The sequence below is a fragment of the Pongo abelii genome, chromosome 10 (genome assembly GCF_028885655.2).
Source record: "Pongo abelii isolate AG06213 chromosome 10, NHGRI_mPonAbe1-v2.0_pri, whole genome shotgun sequence".
In the NCBI taxonomy this organism is placed as follows: Eukaryota; Metazoa; Chordata; class Mammalia; order Primates; family Hominidae; genus Pongo; species Pongo abelii.
Window position 1 is genome coordinate 92,350,455 of NC_071995.2, and position 27,315 is coordinate 92,377,769.

The window sequence follows — 27,315 nt, forward strand, 5'->3', positions numbered from 1 at the left end:
TGCGAAAAGGAGGTCTTAACAGTACTGGGTGTTTGAGTGATTTTTAAATGGATGAAAGGGAGAAGGCTGTAAGGCAGGGCCCATGGGGTCTTTTTCTCAGTTCCTTATGATGACCCAACAGAGAAGTGGCTGGAGAGAACTTTCAGAGTATCGCCACCTTCACGCAGCAAACATCGCTGAACCAGACACTCCCAGACCTCAGCGAGCTCACTGTCAGGTATGGCTGGCAAGCAAGTGTTAGGTTGAGCCGTGTGAAACTGCCGTTGTTGTAGACCAGAAATGTTAGAATATTGACAATTTCAAATGACTCAACCTAATAATTAGATGAAAACTATCCCCAGTGATCAAGACTGTGATGGCCATCCTGCAGTATTCTGGGAGAGTCTAGGGAACAGGACCTAACCCAGTGAAGTGGGGCCAGGGACAAGAAGGGGTCAAAACAAACCCAAAAAATCCCAGCTTTATTGAGGTATAATTGACATATAGTAAACTGCACAAGTTCTTAGTTATGTAATTTGATGTTTCCACACACTTACACACCCATGAAACCATTGCCAAGGTCAGAATGGTGAACCTATCCAACACCCCTAAAAGTTTTCTCATGCCCCTCTAGAATTCCTTCTTCCCATCACCCCCATCTCCAGGCAAACACAGATCTGCCTTCTGTCATTATGTGTTGGTTTCATTTCCTAGAATTTCACATAAATGGAGCTCTACAGCATTCTCTTTTGTCTGGCAACTTGCACTCCGCATAATTATTTTTAGACTCGTCCATGTTGAAGTGTGTATTAATACTTTGTCCCTTTTTAATGTAGAACAGTATTTCATTTTGCAGATATGCCGTAGTTTGTTTATCCATTCACCTGTTGACAGACATTTGTTTTGTCGGCTATTACAAATAAAGCTGCTGGGAACATTCATTTACAAGTCTTTGCATGGACATGGGCTTTCTTTTCTCTTTGTTAAACACCTAGAAGTGAAATGGCCAGACTATGTGGTAGATGTATGTTTAAAGTGTTAAGCGACTGTCAAACCATTTTCCAAAGTGTTTGTCCCATTTTATGATTCTGTCAGCAGTGTATGAGAGTTCCATTTCTTCCATATCTATGCCAACATTGTCTTCAGTTTCTTAATTTTAACCAATTTTTTTATTGTGGTAAGAACACTTAACATGAGATCTACACAATACAGTATTGTTAAGTATAGGTACAATGTTGCAGATCCCTAGAAATTACCATATTTTATATATATATATATATTAGACACTGTAGGCACAATGTTGCAGATCCCTAGAAATTACTCATCTTGCATAAAGGAAAGCATACCTGTCGAACAGCAACTCCTCATTTCCCCCTTCCCCCAGTAGTGGTTCCCCCCTGGCAACCACTATTCTCTGTTTCTATGAGTTTGACTATATTAAATACCTCAAATAAGTGGAATCATGTAGTATTTGTCTTTCTGTGACTGGCAACCATTCTAATTTGAGTAGAGTGGTATTGCATTGTGATTTTAATTTACATTTCTCTAGTGAGTGATGTCGAGTGTCTTTTTATGTATTTATTTGCCATCCATGTATCTTCTTAGCTGAAGTGTCTGTCCAAATCTTTGCCCATTTAAAAAATTGGGTTATTTTTGTTAAGCTTTGAGAATTATTTGTATATATTTGTATACAAGTCCTTTACAAGATATGATTTGCAAATATTTTTTCCTAGTCAGTGGTTTGTCTTTTAATTTTCTAAACAGGGTCTTTCAAATAGCAGAAGTTTTAAATTTTGATGACATCCAGTTTATCAATATATTCTTTTATGGATCATGCTTTTAGTATGGTGCCATTTTAAAGAAGTCTTTGCCTAAGCTAAGGTTGCGAATAATTCGTCTATGTTTTCTTCTAGAAGTTCCATAGTTTTAGGTTTTCCATTTGGGTCTATGATCCATGTTGAGTTAATTTTTGTATACGATATGGGGTATGCCTTAAGTTCTTGTGTATGTCTGCATGTGTGTGTGCACATGTGTGCTTGTGCGTATGGAGAGTCAGTTGTTTTAGCATCACTTGTTGAAGAAACTATCCTTTCTCCACTGAACTGCCTTTGCACCTTTGTCAAAAGGTTTCCACATGGGTGTAAATCTATTTCTGAACTTTCTCCTGTTTTATTGATCTATTTGTCTACCTTTTCACTAATACGCACTATCAATTTCTATAGCTTTAGGATGTCTTAAAATCAGGTAGTGTAATTATTCCAGCTGCATTCTTTTTCAAAATTATTTTGGCTCTTCTAAGATCTTCACATTTCTTTATAAATTTTAGAATCAGCTTCTCAATTTCTATTTTTTAAAATATGTTTGAATTTTGATTGGAAGTCATTTTGATCGGGAGTGATTGAGCTTTCCTGGGGGATGTGTTCATGGGAGGAAACACATTTTTATATGTGAACAACTGGCATTTTAAGACCCATACAGCATTTAAAAAATTTTCCACAGCCTTGCTCCCAAGTTTATTGAAAACCCATCTGTGAAAAATAGTGTTATTTGATGCCAAAGGATACAAGGAAAAATAAAATGTTCTAATTCTGGTCCTTATTTCCTATGATTTCACCTTTTTTTTTTTTTTTTTTTCAATCTCATCCCAGAGAGAGGAAAGACAGTTATCTCAGGCAGTCTTTTACCCCTGGGAAAAGACCACAGACACATGGGAGGGTTTGTGCTGCCTTGAGTGAAAAGAGTCTGTTTTGTTGTGCTCTCCTTCCCCCTTCCCCCAGCTGGCTGGAGGCTCATCCACCAAGCCTTAGACTATTATGCTGTGCAGGATTTTCTACCATTATCTGGTACAGGAGGCAGAAATCAAACCCCTATAAGGCTTGTGAGTTCCTGGACCCAGGAGATCAGCTTAGCGACTGGGCTTTCTCATGCGTGGTAGGAGAGTCGATGCTGGGGGTATCCAGCATGAGGATGGCTCTGGTGAGCTGACAAGCAAAGCTACAAATCTGGAATTTTGTGAAATCTCTCAATTTTTAAATGCTCTTTTTGTAGTTTTTTGAACTGGACAGGCCAAATGAAACACACCTGCGGGCCAGATTCAGTCCATCGCTACCACTGTGCAGTCTCTGATGGATGGGTTCTTTTATTTGCTTTTAGCGTCAGCTCTTTCATCAGCTCCCTAAAGTTTTGTTGTTGTTGTTGTTGTTGTTTGAGATGGAGCCTCGCTCTGTCACTCAGGCTGGAGTGCAATGGCGTGATCTCGGCTCACTGCAACCTCTGCCTCCCAGGTTCAAGCAATTCTCATGCCTCAGGCTCCTGAGTAGCTGGGATTACAGGTGCCCGCCACCACACCTGGCTGATTTTTTGTATTTTAGTAGAGAGGGGTTTTCACCATGTTGGCAGGGTGGTCCTGAACTCCTGACCTCAGGCAATCCACCCACCTCGGCCTCCCAAAGTACTAGGATTACAGGCATCAGCCACCGCGCCCAGCGGTTATTTCAACAGTTGCTTATGGAGCACTCCTGATGTGCCAGTAAACGCTGGGTGCACAGGAAATTGATCAGCGGTGGGGACAGCCTGCCGCGGGTTCTAGAGACTCCTGCTTCAATGTGGGGTTCAGGTGTGGCAGAGAGAGGTATCCTAGTGCCACCACCTCTTCTCACCTGAATCTGCCCCTTCCTCGAATCTTCACTGTCACTTATTTCAGGCCCTCCAAGAAGAGCATGGCTGATTTATGCTTGGAAGGCTCCCAGAAAGCTTCTTCGAAGAGATGACATGTGAGCTAATTATTGAATGTAGAGTAAGAATTAGCCAGCTGAATCTGCTCTAGAACAGTGTTGGTCAAACCTTGCTACCTGTTAGTGGAACATGAAATCAATTTAAAATAAAAGAGGATAGCAGATAGTGAAGCTAAGTATTTTTTGTTTTGTTAAACTTTTTTCAGTCTCTCTCACACACACATGCACCTGCTTCTTTTAAAGGAAACTTTTAAAAGAAAATTTTGGTTAAACATATATAAAAACAGAATCTGGAAAAATGTTTGGTTTTGAGAATGTTAACAAGGAGATTAAAAGAATATTTATTAAGGATAAGCCTATGTTATTTCTGCAGTCCTTTATAAATATGCCCCTTCACCTGCTTATTTGCAACACTAAGTAGGTACTGAACTAAGTAGGTACTGAATACTTGCTAGGATAATCATCTGCAAATCACTCTATTACTGACTGAGCTCCACAGTAATCATGAGAATAAGCAAGTGACTTTAATTCTCTTGACTTTATTTCCTTCATTGAAATAAGTGAGTTGGTCTAGAAAAGGTCGTGTTCAAGGCTAAGTTTCACAGAGATGCTTTAGACAATCCCCAAACAATTTACAGAAGTAGCTAAATTTGCCCATTTCTGTATCATTAGCACCTAAAATGTACTTGGCAATATAGCAGGCCTCAATTAATATTTCCTAAATCAATATGTCTGTCTTCAGGGTGCCATTGTATTTTATGTGAGATTGGGCATATTTGAATTCACTCATAAAATTCTTCACTGAATTCTCACTTTAGGCACAAAATTTGAAACATTGCCAGGCACATTAACCTGTGCCTGGAGTCCCAGCTAATCAGGAGGCTGAGGCAGGAGGGTCACCTGAGTCCAGGACTTCTGGGCTGTAGTGCGCTATGCAGATGGGTGTCTGCACTAAGTTCGGCATCAATATGGTGACCTCCTGGGAGCAGGGTCCACCAGGTTGCCTAAGGAGGAGTGGACCACCCCAGGCCAGAAAAGGAACAGGTCAAAACTCTGTGCTGATCAATAGTGGGATTGTACCTGTGAACAGCCACTGCACTCTGGCCTGGGCAACATAGCAAGACCATATCTCTGAAGAACGAAATTTTTTAATATATTTTTTTTAATTTGAAATATTGCAAATCCTAGAAAATTAAAAACGTATCAAGAATCACACAGTTTCAAAGCCAAATGGGATTCCCGTCTGTGAATCTGCATGGCATCACCTCCCGTGCTTCGTCAGGTTAGTTTTGCATTACGCGCAGCTGCACGGGGAATGCAGCTGCTACCCAAAATGCAACTGCTCCACAAGTGTTTTAAATTACTCTCTTAAATGATACTTCTTGGGATCTGCTTCCTACCAGACATTGTGCTAGGGGCTAGCTGTGAACAAGAAAGATACAGCTCTCATCTTCCTTTAACTCTTAGTTCACCATGGTATATGCCACACGCTTTCATGCTGAGTTAATACCTGCTTGCAGGTTAATGTCTTTGGATAGACCCTGTGATCAGGCTTTGCCTGCATCTGTCTGTATCACGTGCAGTCAGGTCACTGATTTGGAAGTGGTCTGTTTGATTAATGTGGATTCTGTGAGACAGTCATCTTCCTTGTTCCTGATTCCAAACCTGTGTGTTAATGGAACCAAGTTTGCTGTCAAGTTTTTGGTTGGTTTTGGGTTTTTTGCTAGGGTGATAGTGTATTTGCAGTCAGTGAAAACATCTGAACCTTTCCTTCTGAACAGCATTATAGCCAGGTTGAAAACATTCTATACATTTATGGTTGATTTTTTTTTTAACTTGATGATATCACATTTATCCCATGACAAATTAAATCTTGTTAGGATCATTCCATCAATCTAATGAAGTTATTTTGATTCTTAATATGTCAATCACCATATCACTGTCCCTTACAGCTTTGGGAAGGACAGCAAATTTAAAAGCCTGCCTTCTCTCTCTCTTCCTAGGATGCTGATAAGAGAACTGAAAGTTTCATTTATAAGATTGTTGTTGTGTCACAGCTTTGAAGGATTTTGCTTGGTAAATTTGCATGACATCCATACTTTTTTCATTTCTTTAATCTTACTGCCAAGCCACTCAACACAGCTGAACTCCATCAAAGAAATATGCTTTTGATGCCTGAAGTCAGCTGCCTTCTTAGCGTTATTGATCATCTTACCCTTCTTCTAGGCAGGTTTGGTAATAAGGAAAACATATGTCCATCAGAGTTGTTATTTTATAGTTTATAATATGCAATTGAAGCTTCTTAATCTTTCTCTATACTGTTTATTACTCAGTAAACAGCAGCAAAGATAATATCAAGGAACCATAGGCCACCTTGTTTTCTTCAGTTTTAATATCTGTTTAAATATTTATATATTTGATATTGAAGATGAAACTAAAGTTATAAGTATTTTTAAACAATTTTGAAAATTTTGGAGAGCAGTTATCAGTAGGAAATAATTACGTGATTAAGGAGTTCATTTTCCCTATTTAGAAAAGGGGGAAGACTGAAGAATGCAAAATATTATATTCACATATGTGACTTTTATATAAAGGAATCTTAAATGTCTTTTGCTAATAACCTGTGAAGAAGCAGTGTTGTCATTAATGTTGAACTTACAATAGTTATCTGAGCGTTTTGGTAAACAAACAAGGCACTTTGGAATTTTGTCTCTCAACATCTGTACTCTGCTTTTAACTTCAAAAGGTAGTTTTGAAGTACATGTAATTTTTGCCATCTGCCACTGAATTTGTGATTTAGAAATATTAGAAGCAGGGCCACATTATGACTTTCTTGGGCTGCAGGCTTTTTTGCATTTGTGGCAAAACTTCTCATGACTTTATTGTGTTACACAAATGGTAAGTGTTCATTATAAGGAATCCAAGGGATGTAGAAAAGTAAAAAGAAACAAATCATAAATTCTATCATTTAAAAATAAGCCTCATTAACATTAAAGAAACGTTGTGTTAGACATCACCCTAAGCATGTTTGCAGATGGGAAGATAGAGGGATGGAGAGATAGATATGCTTTCAAAGAAGTGTGATCATATGATACAGGCTAAGTTTTTATTTATATTTATTTTTTTGAGATAGGGTCTCCCTGTGTCACTCAGGCTGGAGTGCAGTGGCACTATCACAGCTCACTGCAGCCTCCACCTCTCAGGCCCAAGCAATCCTTCCACCCTGGCCTCCCAAGTAGCTGAGACCACAGGCATACACTACCATGCCCGGCTAATTTTTTATTTTTATTTTTGTACAGATTGGGGGGGTCTCCCTATGTTGCCCAGGCTAGTCTTGAACTCCTGGACTCAAGCGATCCTCCCACCTTGGCCTTCCAAAGTGTTGGGATTATAGGCATGAGCCACTGCCTCAGCTATACACATTAATTTTTAAATGTAAAAACCATTACACTTAATTTTACCTAATTTTAACTGGAGAAAACTAAGTGAGAATTAAGGAATTACTGAACTTTGAACAAACATTTTTTCACATAAAAAATGTTATTTTTTTCCCCTCTATGGTTAAGTAAAGAGATGATAAGAACTTGCCGGTTTTCATTTTGTGTTTTTTTTTCCAATTATGTTTTTGTGGTAGGCACTGTTGCTGTTCACCTAGTTTTCTTCCTCTTCTAGGATATAGGAGAATCATATTTGCTCACTTTCTTCCAGTTAGATGTGACCTTGTGGCTTGCTTTAGCCACACAACATGAGCAGAAACGACCATTATGGATGAATGCGTTTAATTGCCAGGTCTCCAGTCTCACCCTTTCTTCTATCACCTTGGTGAGCCTGGGTGCTCATGTTAATGTGGTGGGGGCGTAAGATCAACACAGCACAGAGCGCAGAGCCAGCATATGAAAGGCACAGCCCTTACCCCCAGGGGCCTGCAGTACAGGGAGTATGAGCATGAAATGAACTCTTGATCGGTTAGGTCACTGAGACTTGGGACTTGTTTTTAACCATAGATTACTTAGGTTATCCTGATGCTATCATTTTCATACTAGACAGTATGGACTTCCTTTCTGCCATGACAAATAAGGTCATTAAGAACTTTCACTCTTTTTCCTTCCTTCCTTCTCTTTGGATTTTAGTTAGTTACATTGCTGTTTTCACATAGTCAAGTATATAATATTTACATTCTATTCTATAATCTAGCTTTGATTTTGATTAGTTATTTTCATATAGTTAAGGTATGTAATGTTATGTTCAGTTGTTTAAAATTAGTTTGTTTTTTTTTTTTTTTTTTTTTTGTGAGACGGAGTTTCGCTCTTGTTGCCCAGGCTGGACTGCAGTGGCGCAATCTTAGCTCACCACAACCTCCGCCTCCCAGGTTCAAGTGATTCTCCTGCCTCAGCCTCCTGAGTAGCTGGGACTACAGGCATGCGTCACCATACCTGGCTAATTTTGTATTTTCAGTAGAGACAGGGTTTCTCCATGTTGGTCAGGCTAGTCTCAAACTGCCAACCTCAGGTGATCCACCTGCCTCGGCCTCCCAAAGTGCTGGGATTACAGGCGTGAGCCACCATGCCCAGCCTAAAATTAGTTTTATATTTAAATGAATTCAGTGCCCAGGACTAATCTTTTTCCTATGGCTTTCCTGGTACTGATATTGAGGAACAGATCAAGGGGCTTAGTGGAGACTGCCTGGCAGAGGGGAGGGGTATTTTATCATTTGCATTGTTTAGAATTGCCTGCACATGGTGATGTGAAAAACAGACAGACTTTTAATGGTTTTGTTACTAATTTAAAATTCTCTATAAACACTGCATCCTTTATTGCCTGCATCTGAAGCAAACCATTTTCACTGACCCCCCATTGGTATGCACTGCTGATAGCTTTATTTTATTCATTGCACTGACTAGATTGTCAAGACTTTTCAAGGAGGGCTCATGAATGATGAACTTTTTAGGTTTTTTTCATGTTCAAGAATATCTGATGATTACCTTACCTTTATACTTCAATATCATCCCCAGGAGTAATATTTATGCACTATACTTTATTCCCCTTAGAATTTTGGAGGAATTGTTTCTTTATCTTTTGCATTTAAAATACTTTTGAAAACAATGACTGGCTTTCCCCTCATTGTAGGCAACTTGGCTTGTTCTGCTTGAAGAATTGTTTCTTGGAACTGGAAATTTAATTATTGAACCAGGGTATATGTTTCAGTTAATTGTTTCATATTCATTTTTTGTAAAAATGAAGTATGCTCTTTTGACTTAGAGCTCTGTTGCTTGCTCATTTTAGGGATATTTTCTTGTGTTGGATCTTTAAATACTTTGGCCTGGGTTCTCTACTTCAGGAATACTCATTAATCTTTCTGATGGATTATATTTTTTCTCCTCTATGTCTATCATTTTTCTCTGTAAGTTTTGCCTTTTATCTTGATTACCTGAAGGCTTCCTAGGATATAAATAATTTTGAGCCATGTTAATTCTATTCCTTGGTGTTTCTCACTTATTAGTTTATTCCTTGGAGATTGTAGATTTTTGGTTTTGGCCCATTTTCTTCCACGTAATGCTCTATTTTTAATTCATGTGTTACTCTGGTATGTTACTCACTTGCCATGCTGTTTCATTCCATCTTGCATATGTTTGGGTGACTGTGGCCTTTGGGGCTCTGATCCACTGGGGTGATTTCTCCTTGGCACCCTTCTGACCCCTGTGTATTACCCCTTGAGGACCAGGTATTTCCTGTCCTGTTCACTTTTCTTCAGGCTATAGGCATGTGTAAGCAAAAGAGCAGGGCAGGGCAGTGAGCTCACCAAGTTGTTTACGTGTGGGCCGCCCTGTAATGCCTGTGCTGTGCAATCTCTCCTGAGAACATGCAGAATGTCTTCTCATTCTGCTAGGGACAGTTAGTCCTCGTTGTCCACATGTTTTATCTCCTGTCGCTTCATGTAGCAGTTACCATCTCCACTCTGCTGAAATTAGAGGAGAAAAAAATGTAAGAAATCCACTTAATTTTTTCCTCTCTAGATTTGGGGATAGTAGTGAATCTCTTAGAGTTGAGTTTGGGTGAATAATTGATAGAGCTTCAGGAAGGTAGGAATTGGAAAGTGGCTCTGCCATCTTTTTTGATGGGCTTCTTTTTTATTTTATTATCTTTTCTTCATTTCCTTAGGTGTTAGGGGATGGAGACTCTGGGGTCAGGCCTTACTCTGCCATATTTACCCAGAAGCCATCTTGGGGCCTGCCTGTCTTTCTCTTTTCAAATGAAACATGGATGTGGGAAAGGGGAGTTCATTGTAGCCCAGTTTCGCATAAAAAGAGGTAACAGCCCATGTCTAACCTTGACAATATTTTACCATTATGGAGTTTCCTCTCTTTTTAATTTTCTATTCACCCTCAGATTATGCAATGTAATTTCTCTGGTTTTAAATACAAAGTAAATTAAAAGTAGAAGCACTTGGTAACACTGTAGCTATAGACAATAAAGCTAAGTGAGTATGTTATCATTGTAATGAATCATTCCTTTTCATTCATTCACTCATCCAACAAATATGTAGTGAGTGCCTACTATGTGCAAGGCACTACCCTGGGTGCCTGGAGTACATCACTGAGCAGGATGGACAAAGCTCCCCTGCCTGTGAGACACTTACATTCCAGCAGGCATGAGTGTGTAGGGTTGGGGGCAGGCAGCAACAATAAATACAGCACATCTATAAAATATGTCACATATTACAAGGTGATTTATGGACAAAGGGAATGACCACTGCAACTGGGAGTTGCAGTTTGGAATGGGGCAGTCAGGGCAGCTGCCCTGAGAAGTTATATTTGGTGAAGGGGTGAGTGAAAGAGTGTCCCAGGGAAAGGGAACAATTCGTGCAAGGCTCTCTGGTTCGCAGCTGGCTGGTGTGTTCAAGGAACAGGATGAATGACAAATTGATGGAGTTGTGTCTGGTCTATGTGAGAGAAATGAATGGCCCAGCAAACGGTAACATTAGTTGTTTTTACTGTTTTGAAAATTTACTGTACCAGATATTCATTTCACGTTTTTTTTGTTTGTTTGTTTGTTTTTTGTTTTGGTTTTTTTTTAGAGCGAGTCTCGCTCTGTCACGCAGGCTGGAGTGCAGTGGTGCGATCTGCTCACTGCAACCTCCGCCTCCTGAGATCAAGCAATTCTCCTGCCTTAACCTCATGGGTAGCTGGGATTACAGACGTGCATCACCACGCCCAGCTAATTTTTGTATTTTTAATAGAGGCAGGGTTTCACCATGTTGGCCAGGCTGGTCTCAAACTCCCTACCTCAAGTAATCCACCCGCCTCGGCCTCCCAAAGTGCTGGGATTGCAGGCGTGAGCCACCGGGCGGTTTCCATGTGTGATCTTTAAAAGGCAGAAACAAGGCCGGGCGCGGTGGCTCACGCCTGTAATCCCAGCACTTTGGGAGACCGAGGCGGGCGGATCACGAGGTCAGGAGATCGAGACCATCCTGGCTAACACAGTGAAACCCCGTCTGTACTAAAAATACAAAAAAATTAGCCGGGCGTGGTGGCGGGCCCCTGTAGTCCCAGCTACTTGGGAGGCTGAGGCAGGAGAATGGCGTGAACCCGGGAGGCGGAGCTTGCAGTGAGCCGAGATTGCGCCACTGCACTCCAGCCTGGGCGACAGAGCGAGACTCTGTCTCAAGAAAAAAAAAAAAAAAAAAAAAGGCAGAAACAAATAAGCAAAAATCATTACTAAAGGCCCACGAGGGTTGTTTCTATCTTAGAAAATGTGTAAAGAAAAGTGATACAATAAATGGTTTGATTTAATGAGAAGTCAAAAATCATAAGATCTGTTGAAAATAACAAAATTGCTTCTAAAAAAGATAATATATTTTATTGAAATAAAGCCTTAGAAGTCATCTGGTTTTACCTTTTACAAAGAAGAAAGCAATCTAAGAGAGGCCAAATGACTTATCCCAAGCTATATGGCTAGGTGGTAGCAGATTCAAATTTCTACTACCCAGGCTTGCTAATTCTTAGCCCAGAGCTGTGTCCACCCTACCACCCACCTTTTAATTTAGTGCGAGCTCAATTATTGCTAACAGTTTTATTGTTGACCTTCCATGCACTCGATAGTCAAATCGAGTCTTCCGTTACAATAAATGGGATTTATTTGTATTTTGCAACATAACCTTGTTCTTTGGAGTGGGTTTCACTTAATCATCCTGGAAATTGGTTTTAGAAAGACTAAACATGATTTCTCCATCTCTCTGTGAGGACCAAATTGTTCTCTGTGATTATCTATCACAACAAGCAGAACAAGGGGTTCTAATTAGTTTTCCTTTTGAGGTTTTTTTTTTTTTTTTGTCTTTTCTAGGCAGCCAGTCTCTCAGCCAAAGGGATTTTTCTGCAGAGCCTTTGCACTCAGGGACCAGGGTTAATTCATGAGTCCTGGGAGGTGGCTGGTCAGGTTAGTTTTTCCAGCCTAGAACAGCCCCACCCTACCCCTGACCTCCTCCACTCCACCACTCCACTCACTCCACTCACATTAGCTACAGAGAAACTGGATGTTGTCAGCCCCAGGGGTACCATGAGACAGCTGGGTTCAGAGTGACTCTTGACCTTCCCTCTCTCCTTCCCTCCTTCGTTCCCTTCCTCCCTTGCTTCTCTCTTTCTCTCTTTTTTTCCCCCCCTTTGCGCTCATCAGTTTATGGCCTACTTCACTAACTGGTCTGTGAAAAGCTTCCTCCTTTTCCGTTCGTGTACTCACTCTTGTTCCCCCTCCCTCTCATAGATAAAGATAACTATTCTGTCTGATATGTATTCCTTTATTTGTGTGTGTTTTTGTAAGTGGTGTTTTGGACATACATTCTTTTTTGTTTTTCGAGACAGAGTCTGGCTCTTTCACCCAAGCTGAAGTTGGATCAGTGATGCAATCAGGGCTCACTGCAGCCTTGACCTCCCTGGCTCAGGTGATCTTCCCACCTCAGCCTCCCCCCGAGCACCTGGGACTATAGGTGTGCACCACTACACCTGGCTAATTTTTTGTATTAATTTTTTTTTTGTAGAGATGGAGTTTTGCCATGTTTCCCAGGCTAGCCTTGAACTCCTGAGCTCAAACGATCCACCCGCCTCGACCTCCCGAAGTGTTGGGATTACAGGCATGAGCCATGGGTTCCCGGCCTGGACATATATTCTTAATTTGCATTTGTATAGACCTGATTCTTTTCCTTACATATTTTGCTCTGCACTGCATTTAGTCCATACCCTCTAACTCTGCCAGTATTCCCTATGTGCTGTTTTGTATTTCTATATCTCTTCCCCCAGCAATGAGCTCTTAGATTGCTTCCAACTCCTTTCTTCCGACAGTATTACCTCATATAAACAACCTCATAGTGACCCCTCATGGATCTGTGAAGAATTTTCCTGAGATGGAGATATCTATACCTATATCTCTGTCTCCCAAAAGAGGGTTTCTGGATTATAAGATATATGTGTATTTGCTAGCACAAATAATGAAGCTTTACACAAACAACCTAATACATGTCCCTTACAGGTCTTTTTTAGAACTTTTCTTGGGTACATCTAACAGAACAAGATTGGAAAGTACATTCAATTTTACCCACACTGCCAACTTGCTGGCCAGTATGACTGTCCGATCTTTATTTCCATCGGCGGTAAACAAGGTTCCCTACATCACGTCCCAGCCAAAGCTTGGTATTGTCTAGATTTCTATACATGTAAAGTGCTTTATCATTGTTGTTTACATTTGTTTCTTAAATTTCTGCGTTTGAGCATCTCTTTATGTGCCCGCTTTTGTGTTCCCTCTAATTCGAATCACCTGTTCATACCTTTGTTCTGTTTCCTGTGGAGGTTCTTACCTTTGCTGTTGGTTTTCAGAAACACCTTACACAGCCTAGATAGTGTTTCCCTTATTGGTCTTAGACATTAGCCTTGGTCTTAGACATCAGCTTGGATCACGTCTCCTTCATTGAGCAGAAATCCTTAATTTTGGTATAAAAAATTTACCTTTGAGAGATTAATTTTAAAAACCACTTCTGACCACAGGCCATAAAGATACTCCTGCCTTATTTTCCATGAACTTTATAGTTTTACCTTTTACCTTTGGGACTTTATCTCCATGGGATCCACCACTGTTCATGGTGTGATGCTCTAGGCCAGTTTTCTTTTCCTCTGTAATTAGCTAGTTCTCCTCAGTTTGGGGAAAGCCTCTTCTTTCCCCATTATGGAATTTTAATTGTCACTATAGGAATTGGCATCTTTATATTATAACAATGTCATCCCACCTAGCACAACAGTGACTCTCGTTTTAGTTAGATCTTGCTTTATGTCTTTTAATAAAGGCTTAAAATTTTCCCCATAAAGGTCTTATACAGTCTTTATTAATTTCATAGATCCTTTATCCTTCTCATTGCTTATTGTATTTTTATTATGTTTTGTATTTGATTATTGTAAGAGTGTTGAAATGCTGCTTTGTAATTTTTTGCTTTAAGTTGATCTTGTATCTGGCAATTTTGCTCAGTCCTCTTATTGTAATAGATTATCTGCTAATCCTGATATTTTTCTATGTATTAGGTCATATTGTCTGAAAATATTGTTGGTTTTTTCTCTTCCCTTGAAATTCTTACTATTTATAACTAATTTAACTAATTTCTTTTTTTTTTTTTTTTCTTTTTTTGAGACGGAGTTTCACTCTTGTTGCCCAGGCTGGAGTGCAATGGCTCAATCTTGGCTCACCACAACCTCTGCCTCCTGGGTCCAAGCGATTCTCCGGCCTCAGCCTCCTGAGTAGCTGGGATTACAGGCATGTGCCACCACGCCTGGCTAATTTTGTATTTTTAGTAGAGATGGGGTTTCCCCATGTTGGTCAGGCTGGTCTCGAACTCCAGACCTAAGGTGATCTGCCTGCCTCGGCCTCCCAAAACTAATTTCTTTTCTTTATAGCATTGGTCAGGACGTCCAATACTGTATTCCACAGTATTGGATCTTAAACAGTCCAGACAAGTGTGCATCCTTGTCTTTTTAAAGAGAATACATTTAAAGTTCCTCCACCAAATCAAATGCTTTTACAATCTTTACCAAATTAAGAAAGTTTCCCATATTTTGAATTTTTAAAGAAATATTTTTTTCAAATTATAGTTATGTGTCAAATTTTATCAAATTTTTTTCTGCATCTATTAAGATAATAATGACTTTCCTCTTTGGTGGATTGATATATTGAGTTAAGTGGTAGATTTTATGATGTTGAAATTTATTGCAAATGTAGGATAAATTCTACTTGTTCATGATATGTTACTTTAAATTTTTTGATTCAGTTAATATTTTATTTATAATTTTTGCTTCTAAAATCATAACTGAAACAAGCCTAAAATTTTTCCTCTTCTTGTATTCTTACCCTGTTTGGAGTAAAAACTGTAGTATCCTCATAAAATCAGCTAGATAGCTTTTGTACTCTTTTGATTTTCTGGAACAACTTACATATGATAGGAAATAAAGTGTTCCATGAGCTTTTTCTTTTTCCCCCTTTAACTTGTCCAAGGTCCACAGGATCCATGAACATTTGGTGGAGCTTACCTGTAAAGCCATCTGGGCCTAGGGCTCTTTGTCAAGGGAGGGCTTTGTTTGCTATTTCAGTGTATTTCATACTTTGATCTGTTCAAGTTTCTGTTTTTTCCTGCATCAATATCCAACACTTCTGAGTGTTTAGAGGTCATTGTTCAGCAAACTTTCACTCCTCCTGCCCTGTGGGAAGATTTAATTCCCTTTCCTGTTGGTGTTGGGCTTGGCCACATATCTTGCTTTGATCAATGGAGCATTAGTGGACTTGACATGGGCAGAGGACTTAAATGTCCTCACAGCAGGATTTAGCCCTATCTTCTAAAAAGCAGCTGCACTGGAACAGGACAGTCTCTTAGCTCAGCTTTTTTTTCTAGTCCCGCACACCTGCAGCATATGACACTTACATCAGTAACAGTGGCTCACTGCAGCTGTGAGCTGGGGTGACTGCTATATTACCAGACCCTCCGGAGGAATGTATATAGTTTTTAAAAGTACTACCCCATGACCAACCCAGTCACCATCATAAAAAAAACAAAACAAAACAAAACAAAACAAAAAAAACCCGTATCTGCTTACAACGTCTCCTGTCATATCACAAAATAACTGAAGTTGAAAAAGGAATTTCATAGTTAAAAAACCCTTTTGACTCTTTCAGCCACTGTTTGTGTGTCTGCTGCACCTCTTCTTTAGTCCTTGGTCTTCAGCTTCTCAACTGTGCTTTTGAACCCTGGAGAGTTCCCATTCTCAGATTACCTGTAAGGTGATCACATCATTGAATGCAAGGTGAAAACAGGAGGTTGAGCAGACAGGACCCTGGGCCTGTGGACTGTCCTTCACTCACAGAACCCACATCCAACCAGTTATTCCAGTGAAAGCAATAAGGAATAGGTAGGAAGTACTGCTGCGCAGAGATTCGTTAGAAGACATAGCTTTTTTTCTGGAACAGATGAAGTCAAACACACAGCTAGTGGAGATGGTGAGTCGGAAACTTGACTTGGAGGGCTTTTTTGCTTTAAGATGATAATCAGCTCCTGGAAAGGTGTACGTTGAGTTCCCTTTTGTGCTTGGCAAAAGGCTAAAGACTGAGGGGAAGGAAGTCACAGAAGTAGAAGACCTGGTCTCTGCCCATAAGGAGCTTCGGAGTCAGCAATGTCATATGCAAAACCTGGAAAAATTATGTGAGAAACTTTCACAAAATGCAATAGGGATTAGAGAGGAGATTTTTAGTTTTGAGGCCAAAACAGTGATTGATAGGCATGGCTGAGGGAGGAGGAGATAGCTGGAGAAGGAGGGAGAATGCTGTGTTGTTTTCATTCACGTAGTGACCACAGAAATGAGGGATGGAGGGGCGAGAGAATAAGTTAAGTCAGGGGCGGGGGTGGGAGAGAGTAGGGGGAGGGGTTTCCATTTTCCTTTAAGTGGATCCTTGGCTTCATTCAGTAAATGGGGTTGTCAGTATATATTGCCCCTTTTGAAACCGACGAGTTTCACTGAGAATGGGATTAAAAGATTGCATGAAAAATTTAGGATCTGTATAAGGGAGAACATTTTATACAGCCCCGTATGAGGGCTGTCTAAAAGGAGTTAAATTCCCATTTAGGATTTTTTAAACCAGGATGAACATTCTATACCACAGTGTCTGGTGGTTTTAACCAGAGGTAGTACTGCCTCACCCCAGGGTATGTGAACATGTGTGTTTGTGGTAAGGTAGGGGTATCACTAGCAATTAGAAGGTGCAAGCCAGGGATGATGATGACCCCATCATGTACTGGAGAAGCTCTGTACAGCACATTGTCTGCCTAGAATGCTAAGGGCACACTTGTGGAGAAATAATGCACTTCCCAAGCTTCAGTCATTTGGGGTCCCCTTGTTTAATTTTTGCGGTATCTAGGTACCATTTCTACCACTAATTTAATGCTTTTTTTCTTTTTTGTCTTTTTATTCTTTTTTTTTTTTGAGACAGTTCAGATTGCTCTGTTGTCCGAGTTGGAGTGCAGTGGCGCGATCTCGCTCACTGCAACCTCCACCTCCCAGATTCAAACAATTCTCCTGCCTCAGCCTCCCAAGTAGCTGGGAATACAGGTGCCTGCCACCATGCCCAGCTAATTTTTGTATTTTTAGCAGAGATGAAGTTTCAGCTGAAGTATGCCAGGCTGGTCTCGAACTCCTGAGCTCCAGTCATCTGCCTGCCTCAGCCTCCCAAAGTGCTGGGATTACAGGCGTGAGCCACCGTGCCCAGCCTAATTTAATGCTTTTCTTTAAATTTATTTTTATTTATGTATTTATGTATTTATTTATTTGAGATTCTCGTTCTGTTGCCCAGGCTGGAGTGCAGTGGTGCGATCTCAGCTCACTGCAACCTCTGCCTCCCGAGTTCAAGCGGTCCTCCTGCCACAGCCTCCCGAGTAGCTGGAATTACAGGCATACACCACCACACCTGGCTAATTTTTTTGTATGTTAGTAGAGACAAGGTTTCACCATCTTGGCCAGGCTGGTCTGGAACTCCTGACCTTAAGTGATTCACCCACCTTGTCTTCCCAAAGTGCTGGGATTACAGGCATGAGCCACCGCGCCTGGCCCTTTCAATTTATTTTTAACTGACTTTTAAGTTTTTAGTTGTCATTCTGTATCTGCATTTTAATTTACTTATTGTGATCCTTGCAATCATGAGTTTGAAATGCTATTGATATTTTTCTAATCATATTAAAATAGATGACTATTGCAATACAGAATGTTCATCTTGCACTCCGCTAGTGGCATGCATGCTAGCTTTGAGAAATAGTAGCCAGATGGTCACAGTGGATTAATTTATGGCTTGACCTGATTTTATGTAGTGTATCCTTGAGAGTTGACACCAAAGCCTTGGGACTCTCATTTTTAAGTAACCTTGTGTTCAGCAGAATTCACGAACTGAACGGGTCTCGTGAGGATACTTTCCCTGATAGAGTACAGCGCAAACAGCTGTGATTGCCTCTCTATATGTGCAAAGATGTCCATTTGGAAGGGCTTGATCTTCTTGGTGGGGTGGTGCTTATGTGCCAATTACCTTTGCTCTGGCCTGTGTCCACAGACTGCTGGCCATCTCCCAGTTATGTGGCCGTATTTACAAGGGCTAAGTGACCCTGAAAGTGTGGAAGAATCAGAGCAAACTCTGTCCTTACTTCTAAATAATTGGCTCGAAGCATATGTTGCATTCATGTTGGCCAAGAGTGAGAGAGGAGGATGACAGAGTATAGCAGAAACACAGACACTCTCTTCCCAACACCCAAGCAACAGATCCAAAATGCAGTTAGAAACAAAATCAAACCCAGCCCCATAGGCACTCGCAGCAAACAAACAAACAAAAAACAATTACAGCTTTATTTCAGCCACTTTGAAAAGTGGCAGGCAAGGAAGGGTGCACCCCACCGTAGCCCCTCAGAAGCAGTGCTGGAAAAGGAAGGTGAGAGGACCAGTTCCTGAGGGTTCGTCTCCTAATACAGACCAATATGAGAAGCAGCTGGTTGAGGAGGTGAGTGGAGAGACTTGGGAAATGTTAAAAAATAAAAAAAATAAAAAAAATAAACCCTTGGCAGAGTCAGGAAGGCACCCGGCGAGGCCATCTCCTAGTCTCTGTGTTGAGTTACAGGAAAGAGACCATAGGAGTGAGTCTGCCCTGGTTTGGCAGAGTGGGCCCTGGTCTAAGACGTTTAACTCCCCTCCAAAAGAGGACAGAGTATAGAGCCCCCAAGGACAGGCCTCATGACTCCTGCCTCTCCTCCATGGCAGAAATGTTCATGGAAAGCAGCAGCCAACCTAAAATTGTAGCTCAGTGATAGAACGACACCTGGTTCCCTATAAAGTGAGGAGAGTGTCAAAAGATACATCAGCTTGCTCTGGGAGAGCAAAGAGCAGTTCTGGACAGAGATGTTCACGTTGTAAGTATGAACAAGATGATAGTGAGTGTCATGACTGTTCTGTGAAATGCTGCAGCAGAGGAATGCAAGAGAGGAGCACAGGTTGTTAGCTGGGCATGGTGGTTCACACCTGTAATCCCAAAACTTTGGGAGGCTGGAGCACAAGGATCAGTTGAGGCCAGGAGTTTGAGACCAGCCTGGGCAACACAGCAAGACCCTGTCTCTATTAAATATATATATATATTTTTTAATAAGGAAAGGAACACAGCTTGCAAAAATAAACATAAAACCAATCTGGTCTATAAGAAAACCCAGTCCTAGAAAACTCAACCTCACAAGTATTTTACGCTATAGAAAGACTCAGCATCGATTAAGTAGAAACAAAAACTCAAGATGTCGTCATGATAAAACAACAATGGGATTCTTTTAATTTTTATTTTTAAGTGTGGTAAAATGTACATAACATAAAATTTGTCATTGTAACCATTTTTAAATGTACAGTTCAGTTGTGTTAAGTACCTTCACATTGTTTTATAACCAATCTCCAAAAGTCTTCATCTTTCAAAACTGGAACTCTGCACCCATTAAACAATAATTCCCCGTTTCTCCCTCCCCCACCCCCTGGCAACCAGCATTCTGCTTTCTGTATCTGAATTTGACGACTCCAAGTACCTCATATGAATAGAATCAGAAAGTATTTGTCCTTTTGTGACTGGCTTATTTTACTTAGTGTAATGTCCTCAGGATTCATCCATGTTGGAGCATGTGTCAGAATTTCCATCCTTTTTAAGGCTGAATAATATTCTATTGTATGTCTCTGACATTTTGCATATCCATTCATCCAGTGATGGATACTTAGTTTGCTTCCGCATTTGGCTCTTGTGAATAATGCTGCTATGAACATAGGTGTACGAATTTCTCTTTGAGTCCCTGCATTCAATTCTTTTGAGTATATACCCAGAAGTGGGATTGCTGGATCATATGTAATTCTATTTTTAAATTTTTGAGGAACTGCCCTACTGTTTTCCACAGCACCTGCACCATTTTCCATTCCCACCAATAGTGCAGAAGGGTTCCAATTTCTCCACACCCTTGCCAACATTTGGGACTTCCTGTTTTTTGTTTTGTTTTGTTTTGTTTTTTTGATAGTAGCTCTCCTAATGAGTGTGAAGTAGAATGGAATTTTTAAAAGATAGAGCCAAGAAAAGAAATTAAGAACAAAAACACAATACAACGTTAAAACCAGAACACACACACACACACACACACACACACACACACACACACACACACACACGATAGACATAGCTGAAAATCAAAGAGTGAGATACTCCCAAGGAAGGGATTAAAGCAATAAGGACAATATAACAGCCATGGAGGAGAGGCACAGCCGTCCAGCATATGGAGCAAGAAAAGAATGCAACCATGTGACCCAGGAATATTTTCCCAAAAGGAAGAAACAACTGAATCTTTGGTTAGAAGGTTATGCCAGCCAGGCGCAGTGGCTCACGCCTGTAATCCCAGCACTCTGGGAGGCTGAGGCAGGCAGATTACAAGGTCAGGAGATTGAGACCATCCTGGCTAACACAGTGAAACCCCGTCTCTACTAAAAATACAAAAAAAAATTAGCCAGGCATGGTAGTAGGCGCCTGTAGTCCCAGATACTCGGGAGACTGAGGCAGAAGGATGGCATGAACCCAGGAGGCAGAGCTTGCAGTGAGCTGAGATCGCGCCACTGCACTCCAGCCTGGACGACAGAGCGAGACTCCATCTCAGAAAAAAAGAAGGTTATGCCACATATCTGGAAGTGCAGATGTAGAATGGATAACATATACCCTGGTCTAAAGTTTCAGTATTTAGACCTCAGACAGGAAAAGCAAGTTACACAAAATACTGGATGACTAAGTTGGTATCAGAATTCTCCACATCAGCAACCCCTACCATAAAGTATGAGCAAGGTCTACAAACTTTTAAGGGAAATAAAATTATTTAAATATTATGATTTAAAATTATGAATATAATTTTATATTATACTGTTAAAAATAATATAAAAAGATAAAAATAATATAAAATTGTTCTCTAAATATTAAGTTATTATTCCAGTGAAGGCAATAATCAGGACGCCTTGACCTGAAAGAAGTCAGGGACTATTGCAATCATGAGCATTTCTTGAGAAAAAAAAAAAAATTCCTCCCTGTGATGAAATTGACCCAAATGCCTCAAATCAGAAGAACAGACCCAGGAGTAGAAAAGCCACAGATGAAAAACAGTAACAACAGCAACAACAACAAAACACTGGTGAGCATTCAAACCATTCTAAAGCCACCTTAGGACTAAACAATGGGGCAAGGGGCATGGATGATTGTTAAGGAAATGTGTAACTATTAGGCATCTGACAAAATAAAAATTATATAAGTGAAAAACAATCAAGTGTGAGGAAATGGAGAGGAAATGTAAAGTAATTATAGAGTATTACTATAAAAACATGCAGTTAACCCTTGAGTTTTCGTAACTTTTTTCTGTGCATTAAATTGTGTGTGTGTATGTTTTCAAGTATGTTAACTTGTAACCACTGGTCAGAATGTCATTTTGTTTCACTTCTGCTTTTTCTTCTGTTACATCCAAACAAAATTAAATAGCTCTTACTAGAAAGAAAAGTTCATATGTTATCATTTTAAATGAACCCATTACCCTCTGCCTAGCCTTCTACCAGTGTATGTGCATACAGAGATATCCAGAATGATGGTCACCAACTGTAAACACAATAGCGGGATATTGGATGATTTCTTTTCTTCTTTGCACTGTTTTCCGTTGCTTTAATTTTTTTTAATGAGCCTATGTTTTTATACAAGCCGTAAAATCATTGGTGTTAATCTCAACTATTGATCAGTAGAGTCATCAGTATTCTAATTGCTTCATAGTCATTGTTTTTTAAATTGTAGTGTTGACAAACACCAGAAAGAGCCCTTGACAATATTTTTGCAATTCATCTCTAAAGTGCTGGCCACTGCCCAGAGGCCAAAGGCATGGGCTGTGGAAAACATCAGCTCTTGTAATAAGGTGCCTTTGCCTTCTTATTGAATCATAAATCAAAACACAGTAGTGGACTGGTGAGCGTGAAGTAGACTGACCTGAATCCCTGTGGTGCTGATGGATGGGAGCATAGTGTACTGTGCTGTCAAACAAATGTCTGAACCTAGCAAATGGCTTTGGATGTTTGGAGTCCCTCTCAATCTCTGCACTTGGCTGCTGTGAATGCCTTTCACTTCCTCCATTGTGATTCTCCTGCCTCTGGGCCTTTGCACATGCAATTCCCTCTTCTCGAGCTGCACCACGCCCTGTTCCTCCTTCATCACCTAGCTCCTCCTCCTAGTGTTCAGGGCTTAGCTTTAGCCTCCTTCCCCTGGAAGGCCTTCCCTAATGAAGTTAGGAGCTCCTTCTGTACACCCAAAGGCACTGCTCACTGGTTTTGCTGGGCACATTTATAACCATTCACTCAATGTCATACTTCTTAGCAGACTGGCCTCAGACAAATAAGAATCTAGTTCAGGAAGTGTAAGGTCAGATTTCCTCGTTGCCCCATTTCATACTTCCTGTTCCTCTTCTGGGCTCTGCCAGAACGGTAACTCCACTCTTGTGGCCTCTGCTACGAACAAACCCTGCTCTCTTCCCTTCCTGCTACCCCATGGCCTCTTAGGTTTATTTTGTTCTCAGCAGCCCTCTTAGCTCCGGCTTCTGTTAGCAGCTACACCTTTTCTCAGTAATATTTCAAGTTCAACCTCATCGGGGAGGGTAGCTGTTTGGTTTAGCCTTTGTCCTCTAGCACCTGCCTTTCCTGCAGGGAGGGGCATTCCCAGCCTTGGAACAGGCCCCATCACTAAGGCCACAGACAGTGCCAGAGGGAGCTGGGGTCTGGGCAGCCATTCTTTAATTCCCCCAGAATGCCTTGCCTGGCCTTGAGTAAAAGGGATAGAAGTGAAAAAAGCCTGTTACAAAGCAGCATGTACAAGGTAACCCTTCATGTGTGTTTTGTATATCAAAGGAAATAGACCAGTTATTATCTATGAGTTTTTCTGGTGGGATTTCTAGTTACTTTTATTTTGTTGCTTTCAAAGTTTCTGTAACAGGCAGGGTGCTGTGGCTCATGCCTGTAATCCCAGCACTCTGGGAGGCCAAGGCAGGTGGATCACCTGAGGTCAGGAGTTCAAGACCAGCCTGGCCAACATGGTGAAACCCCGTCTCTGCTAAAAATACAAAAATTAGCTGGGCGTGGTGGCAGTTGCTTGTAATCCCAGCTACTTGGGAGGCTGAAACAGGAGAATCACTTCAACCCAGGAGGTGGAGTTTGTAGTGAGCCAATATTATGCCATTGCTCTCCAGCCTGGGTGACAAGAGTGAAACACTGTCTCAAAAAAAAAAAAAAGTTTGTGTAAAAAACGTTTTCATAGATACTTAACAGCATTGAAGCCCTGAATCATGGCGTTGTACAGAGCAGCCCCCAGGAAGACGAGAGCCAATTGGCTCTGCCATTTGGAAGCATTGCCTTCTTCTCCCCACGATTCTCATTTCTGCCCCCAAATGATGTGTTTGTTGCCTTGCTCATTTCACCAGGGTGTCTTTTTCCTCCTCAGGTGACAGATTGACTGGGATCCCCTCGCACATCCTCAACAGCTCCCCTTCAGACCGGCAGATTAACCAGCTGGCCCAGAGGCTGGGCCCTGAGTGGGAGCCCGTGGTGCTGTCTCTGGGACTGTCCCAGACGGATATCTACCGCTGTAAGGCCAACCACCCCCACAACGTGCAGTCGCAGGTGGTGGAGGCCTTCATCCGTTGGCGGCAGCGCTTCGGGAAGCAGGCCACCTTCCAGAGCCTGCACAATGGGCTGCGGGCTGTGGAGGTGGACCCCTCGCTGCTCCTGCACATGTTGGAGTGATGGTGCCTTCAGCAACTGCTGGGGAGTGTGTCCCTGAGTCATGTGGGCTGAATCCTGGCTTTCACTCAGGGCAGGTGGTTTTTTGTGTAGGTTTGTTTTTTATTTTTAATGATCTTCAGATGGAGGGAGAAAACAGGGTTTCCACTAGACATTACTTGAAAGGCCAGATTACTCAGCAGATCTCCCACGTTGCCTCAACAATTCTTTGTTTTTAATTGCTTGAAGATTGCATTGTTGTAATTGTTCAGTTTTTAAATGTGTAATGGCATTTTAATAGACTAGTAAATCACAGTGGTTCAAAATATATATACATATATATATATCCATATATATATGTATATATATCATGTCATCACATTACAGGCAGGTGTCTCATATGTAAAACATTTACCTGAATGTTGTCTGAGGACTGAACTGTGGACTTTACTATTCATAATGATAAAATAATAAAACGTGAATTACTATATATAATGTGCCTCATTCATGAGAAAGTACTGTGTTGGGTTTTTTTTTTTCTTTCTCATTCCTGTGCTGCATAGATTAAGGGTGTAAAATTACAATAGTCTTTTTTTTCTTTTTGGAACAGAATTAATCGTAACAGTGAAATGGTTACTTTCCCAAGTCAGGATAAATAGCTCAGGCAGGATGTCTGTATTAAATATTGTAAGACACTAAAGCTCCCTGCAAAGACCAGTTCAAGGACCAGCATGCATACCCGAGCCCTTCATCTTTAAAAGATCGCTCAAGAAAATCCTGTGCTGTTTATTGAAAGCATTAAGTCAGGGGACGAGAGAGGGTGTGGTCTTTCCATTGAAGCCAGAATGACTGAAGTGTTGTGCTCCTAAAGAGTATGATTTAGTCTTCTGTCCTTTTATCAATAGCACATGGTGTTTATAGAATGCTTTACTGTTTTCATGGCGTTTCCTGTATGTGATCTCATTTGGACCTCTCGGCAATGCTGTGGGGCAGTGGGCAAGGTGGTTCACCTCCTTCTGTACAGAGATTGAGTGATTGGCCTAGGGTGAATGAGCTTGGGTGCCGGCTCCTGAGCCTTTCCAGCTGCTCCACAGGGCTTCTCCCCTTCTCTCTTGCATGCTCATTGAAGAAGCTTGAATCCTGCTCCCTGCCTACTAGGTGTATGGCCTTGGACAAGTTATTTACCCTCTCTACACCTCAGTTTCCTCATTGGTAGAATGGGGAAATGATTGTACTCACCTCTGAGGTCTTTGTGATGATTAAAGCAATAATGTCCGCCAACAGCACATCCAGATGCAGCTCATTGTCAGCTTTCAGGAAATGGTAGCTGTTAGTTTGCCGCCACTGTGGCTGAAGGTATTGTTAGACCACAGGCAAAGCTGAATAGTGGCTGAAAGCTGAGGGCACTGTGGGAGGAGCTACTATTGCCACATTTCTTACTAAGCTTTAAAATGGGATTTGATTTTATAAACTTTACAATGGGGCCAATCTGTGATCTATCCCTCTTAATAATTATGGAATGTGTTTCCTAATTTTAACATAACTCAGGATTTTTCAAAAAGGAGAAAAAAATCATGTTTTTTATTTCTCTCCATTCCAAGAATAAGTTTATAGAATGGTAGAGTTGAGCACGAAGTGGGTGCTTAAAAAGATGACAATAGTGTGTGGATACCATCCTTTCAGGCCTCTTGTAACCATATTCCTGTTACTAAAAAAGAGCTGCTGTGCCAGTTTATTCTTCCAGTGAATTCGGTTCAAAAGGATAGTCTACTGGCCTTATCAGTTCAAATTTTTCATTTTGTAGCCCAGCCAATAATGCATTATCTTGTAAAATTCTCTTGCTTTTGGCTGTATCACTGTGCCCAGTGATAGACTGTACTGCTGTGGCATCTTCAGTGAATCACTTGTCATTTTGAACCTGGGACTTGTTACATTGCTGTCTTCCCCCTGGGTTTCCTAATAGAGAGTTGCTTTGGCTTTTGTTCTCACAGCACAGAGTCACATTCATGGATGAGTGAGTAGAGCTGGGCTCTGCTGCATCTGACTAGATGGCATTTTAGAAGCAGGTCTGATGATTAGCTGGGTCATCTTTCCGCCATTCACCATTTGCAAGAAATCTGTCGCGCATAAAGACACTTGTGGGCTCTGTCAGCAGTGAGAGACAATTAGTGAAGAACAAGCCCACGATGGGCCAGACAGACAGGGACAAGGGGGCCCTTAGAGACCTCTGACTTGTTGCCCTTCACAAGCAGAGTGTCTTCACCACCAAATGGCAGCAGCCCCTCCCTGGCCTGTTCACGTTCTTGCAGAAGATTTGCAGAGTGGAAGAACAGAGCAGCTGAATCCCTATCTTGGTACTACCTCTGGCCATGAAGAATAATGCTACATAGCAGCTGCCTGCCTCCTAACAGAACTGGGGAGGTGAAGAGCCTGCAGGGATTTCCTGTGTTTTGTATGGGAGAAGATTCTACAATTTCAGAGACTGTTTACCCCAAGAAAACTCTGAGTGAATGCAGCGAGGTGGCAAGAGCATTTGCAGGCACTGACAAAAAGTATATGAATATATAGTCTTGCACCACTTTGGGTTGGGTTGGAGTGTGTGTGTGTGTGTGTGTGTGTGCATATGCATGCATGAGTGTGGCCCTTCATGTTTTTAAAACTATAACTTTTATTAAATTTTCTCAACACAAAGTACATGTTTATTATGGCAGTTTGAAAAAAACACAATAAATAAGATGAAGAAAAATAAGAATTACCCCTACTCCCATCAAAGCACTGTACATCCCAGTTTTCATCCCTGTCCTCCAATTAGTTTTCTCTGCCACATATTCTTTTCTTAAAAAGAATAGGATTTTCTCTGCATTTCCTTATAAAAAGTGTTATATTTTCCAACTGATAATACACTTGACTTATTTTTTTTTTTGTCAATGTGGGACTATTTAGAGAGACTAAAATGTGTAATTAAAATGATGCATCTTTTTAATATTCCTCAATGGCATACTCCAAATGATCTTTATATTCATGGCTTAAAATTAACTAAATTAAGTTTTCAATTTTATTACAAGAATGGGATTATATCGTACCTGCTGCTTTACAAGTGGCATCTTTTATATAACATCAAACTGTCTTTCTGTGTCATTATTTCTCTGTGCCAATGATTTCAATATCCTTTGTGTTCACAACACACTTTCGAGTCCTATAATTTTTGGTGGCATGTTTGAAGAGATAAAAGGACACTTAGCTACTAAAAAGAT

At 40.9% G+C, this 27,315-nt stretch overlaps 1 protein-coding gene across 4 annotated transcripts in view; it reads left to right on the top strand.

The window, feature by feature from the left end:
* Window positions 1–27,315, top strand: part of CRADD (CASP2 and RIPK1 domain containing adaptor with death domain) — a 231,769-nt gene that overhangs the window by 151,745 nt on the left and 52,709 nt on the right. Inside the window, exon 3 of one of the 4 annotated variants that reach the window (NM_001133066.1) lies at window positions 23,784–24,551. The exons of 2 other annotated variants lie outside the window; for them this stretch is intronic. In NM_001133066.1, coding sequence (NP_001126538.1) covers window positions 23,784–24,085 — 302 coding nt within the window. In that variant the 3' untranslated portion in view covers window positions 24,086–24,551. Of the gene's footprint in view, window positions 1–23,783; window positions 24,557–27,315 lie in introns of those variants that run through there. One more of the 4 variants, XM_009248100.4, reaches the window with a different exon arrangement.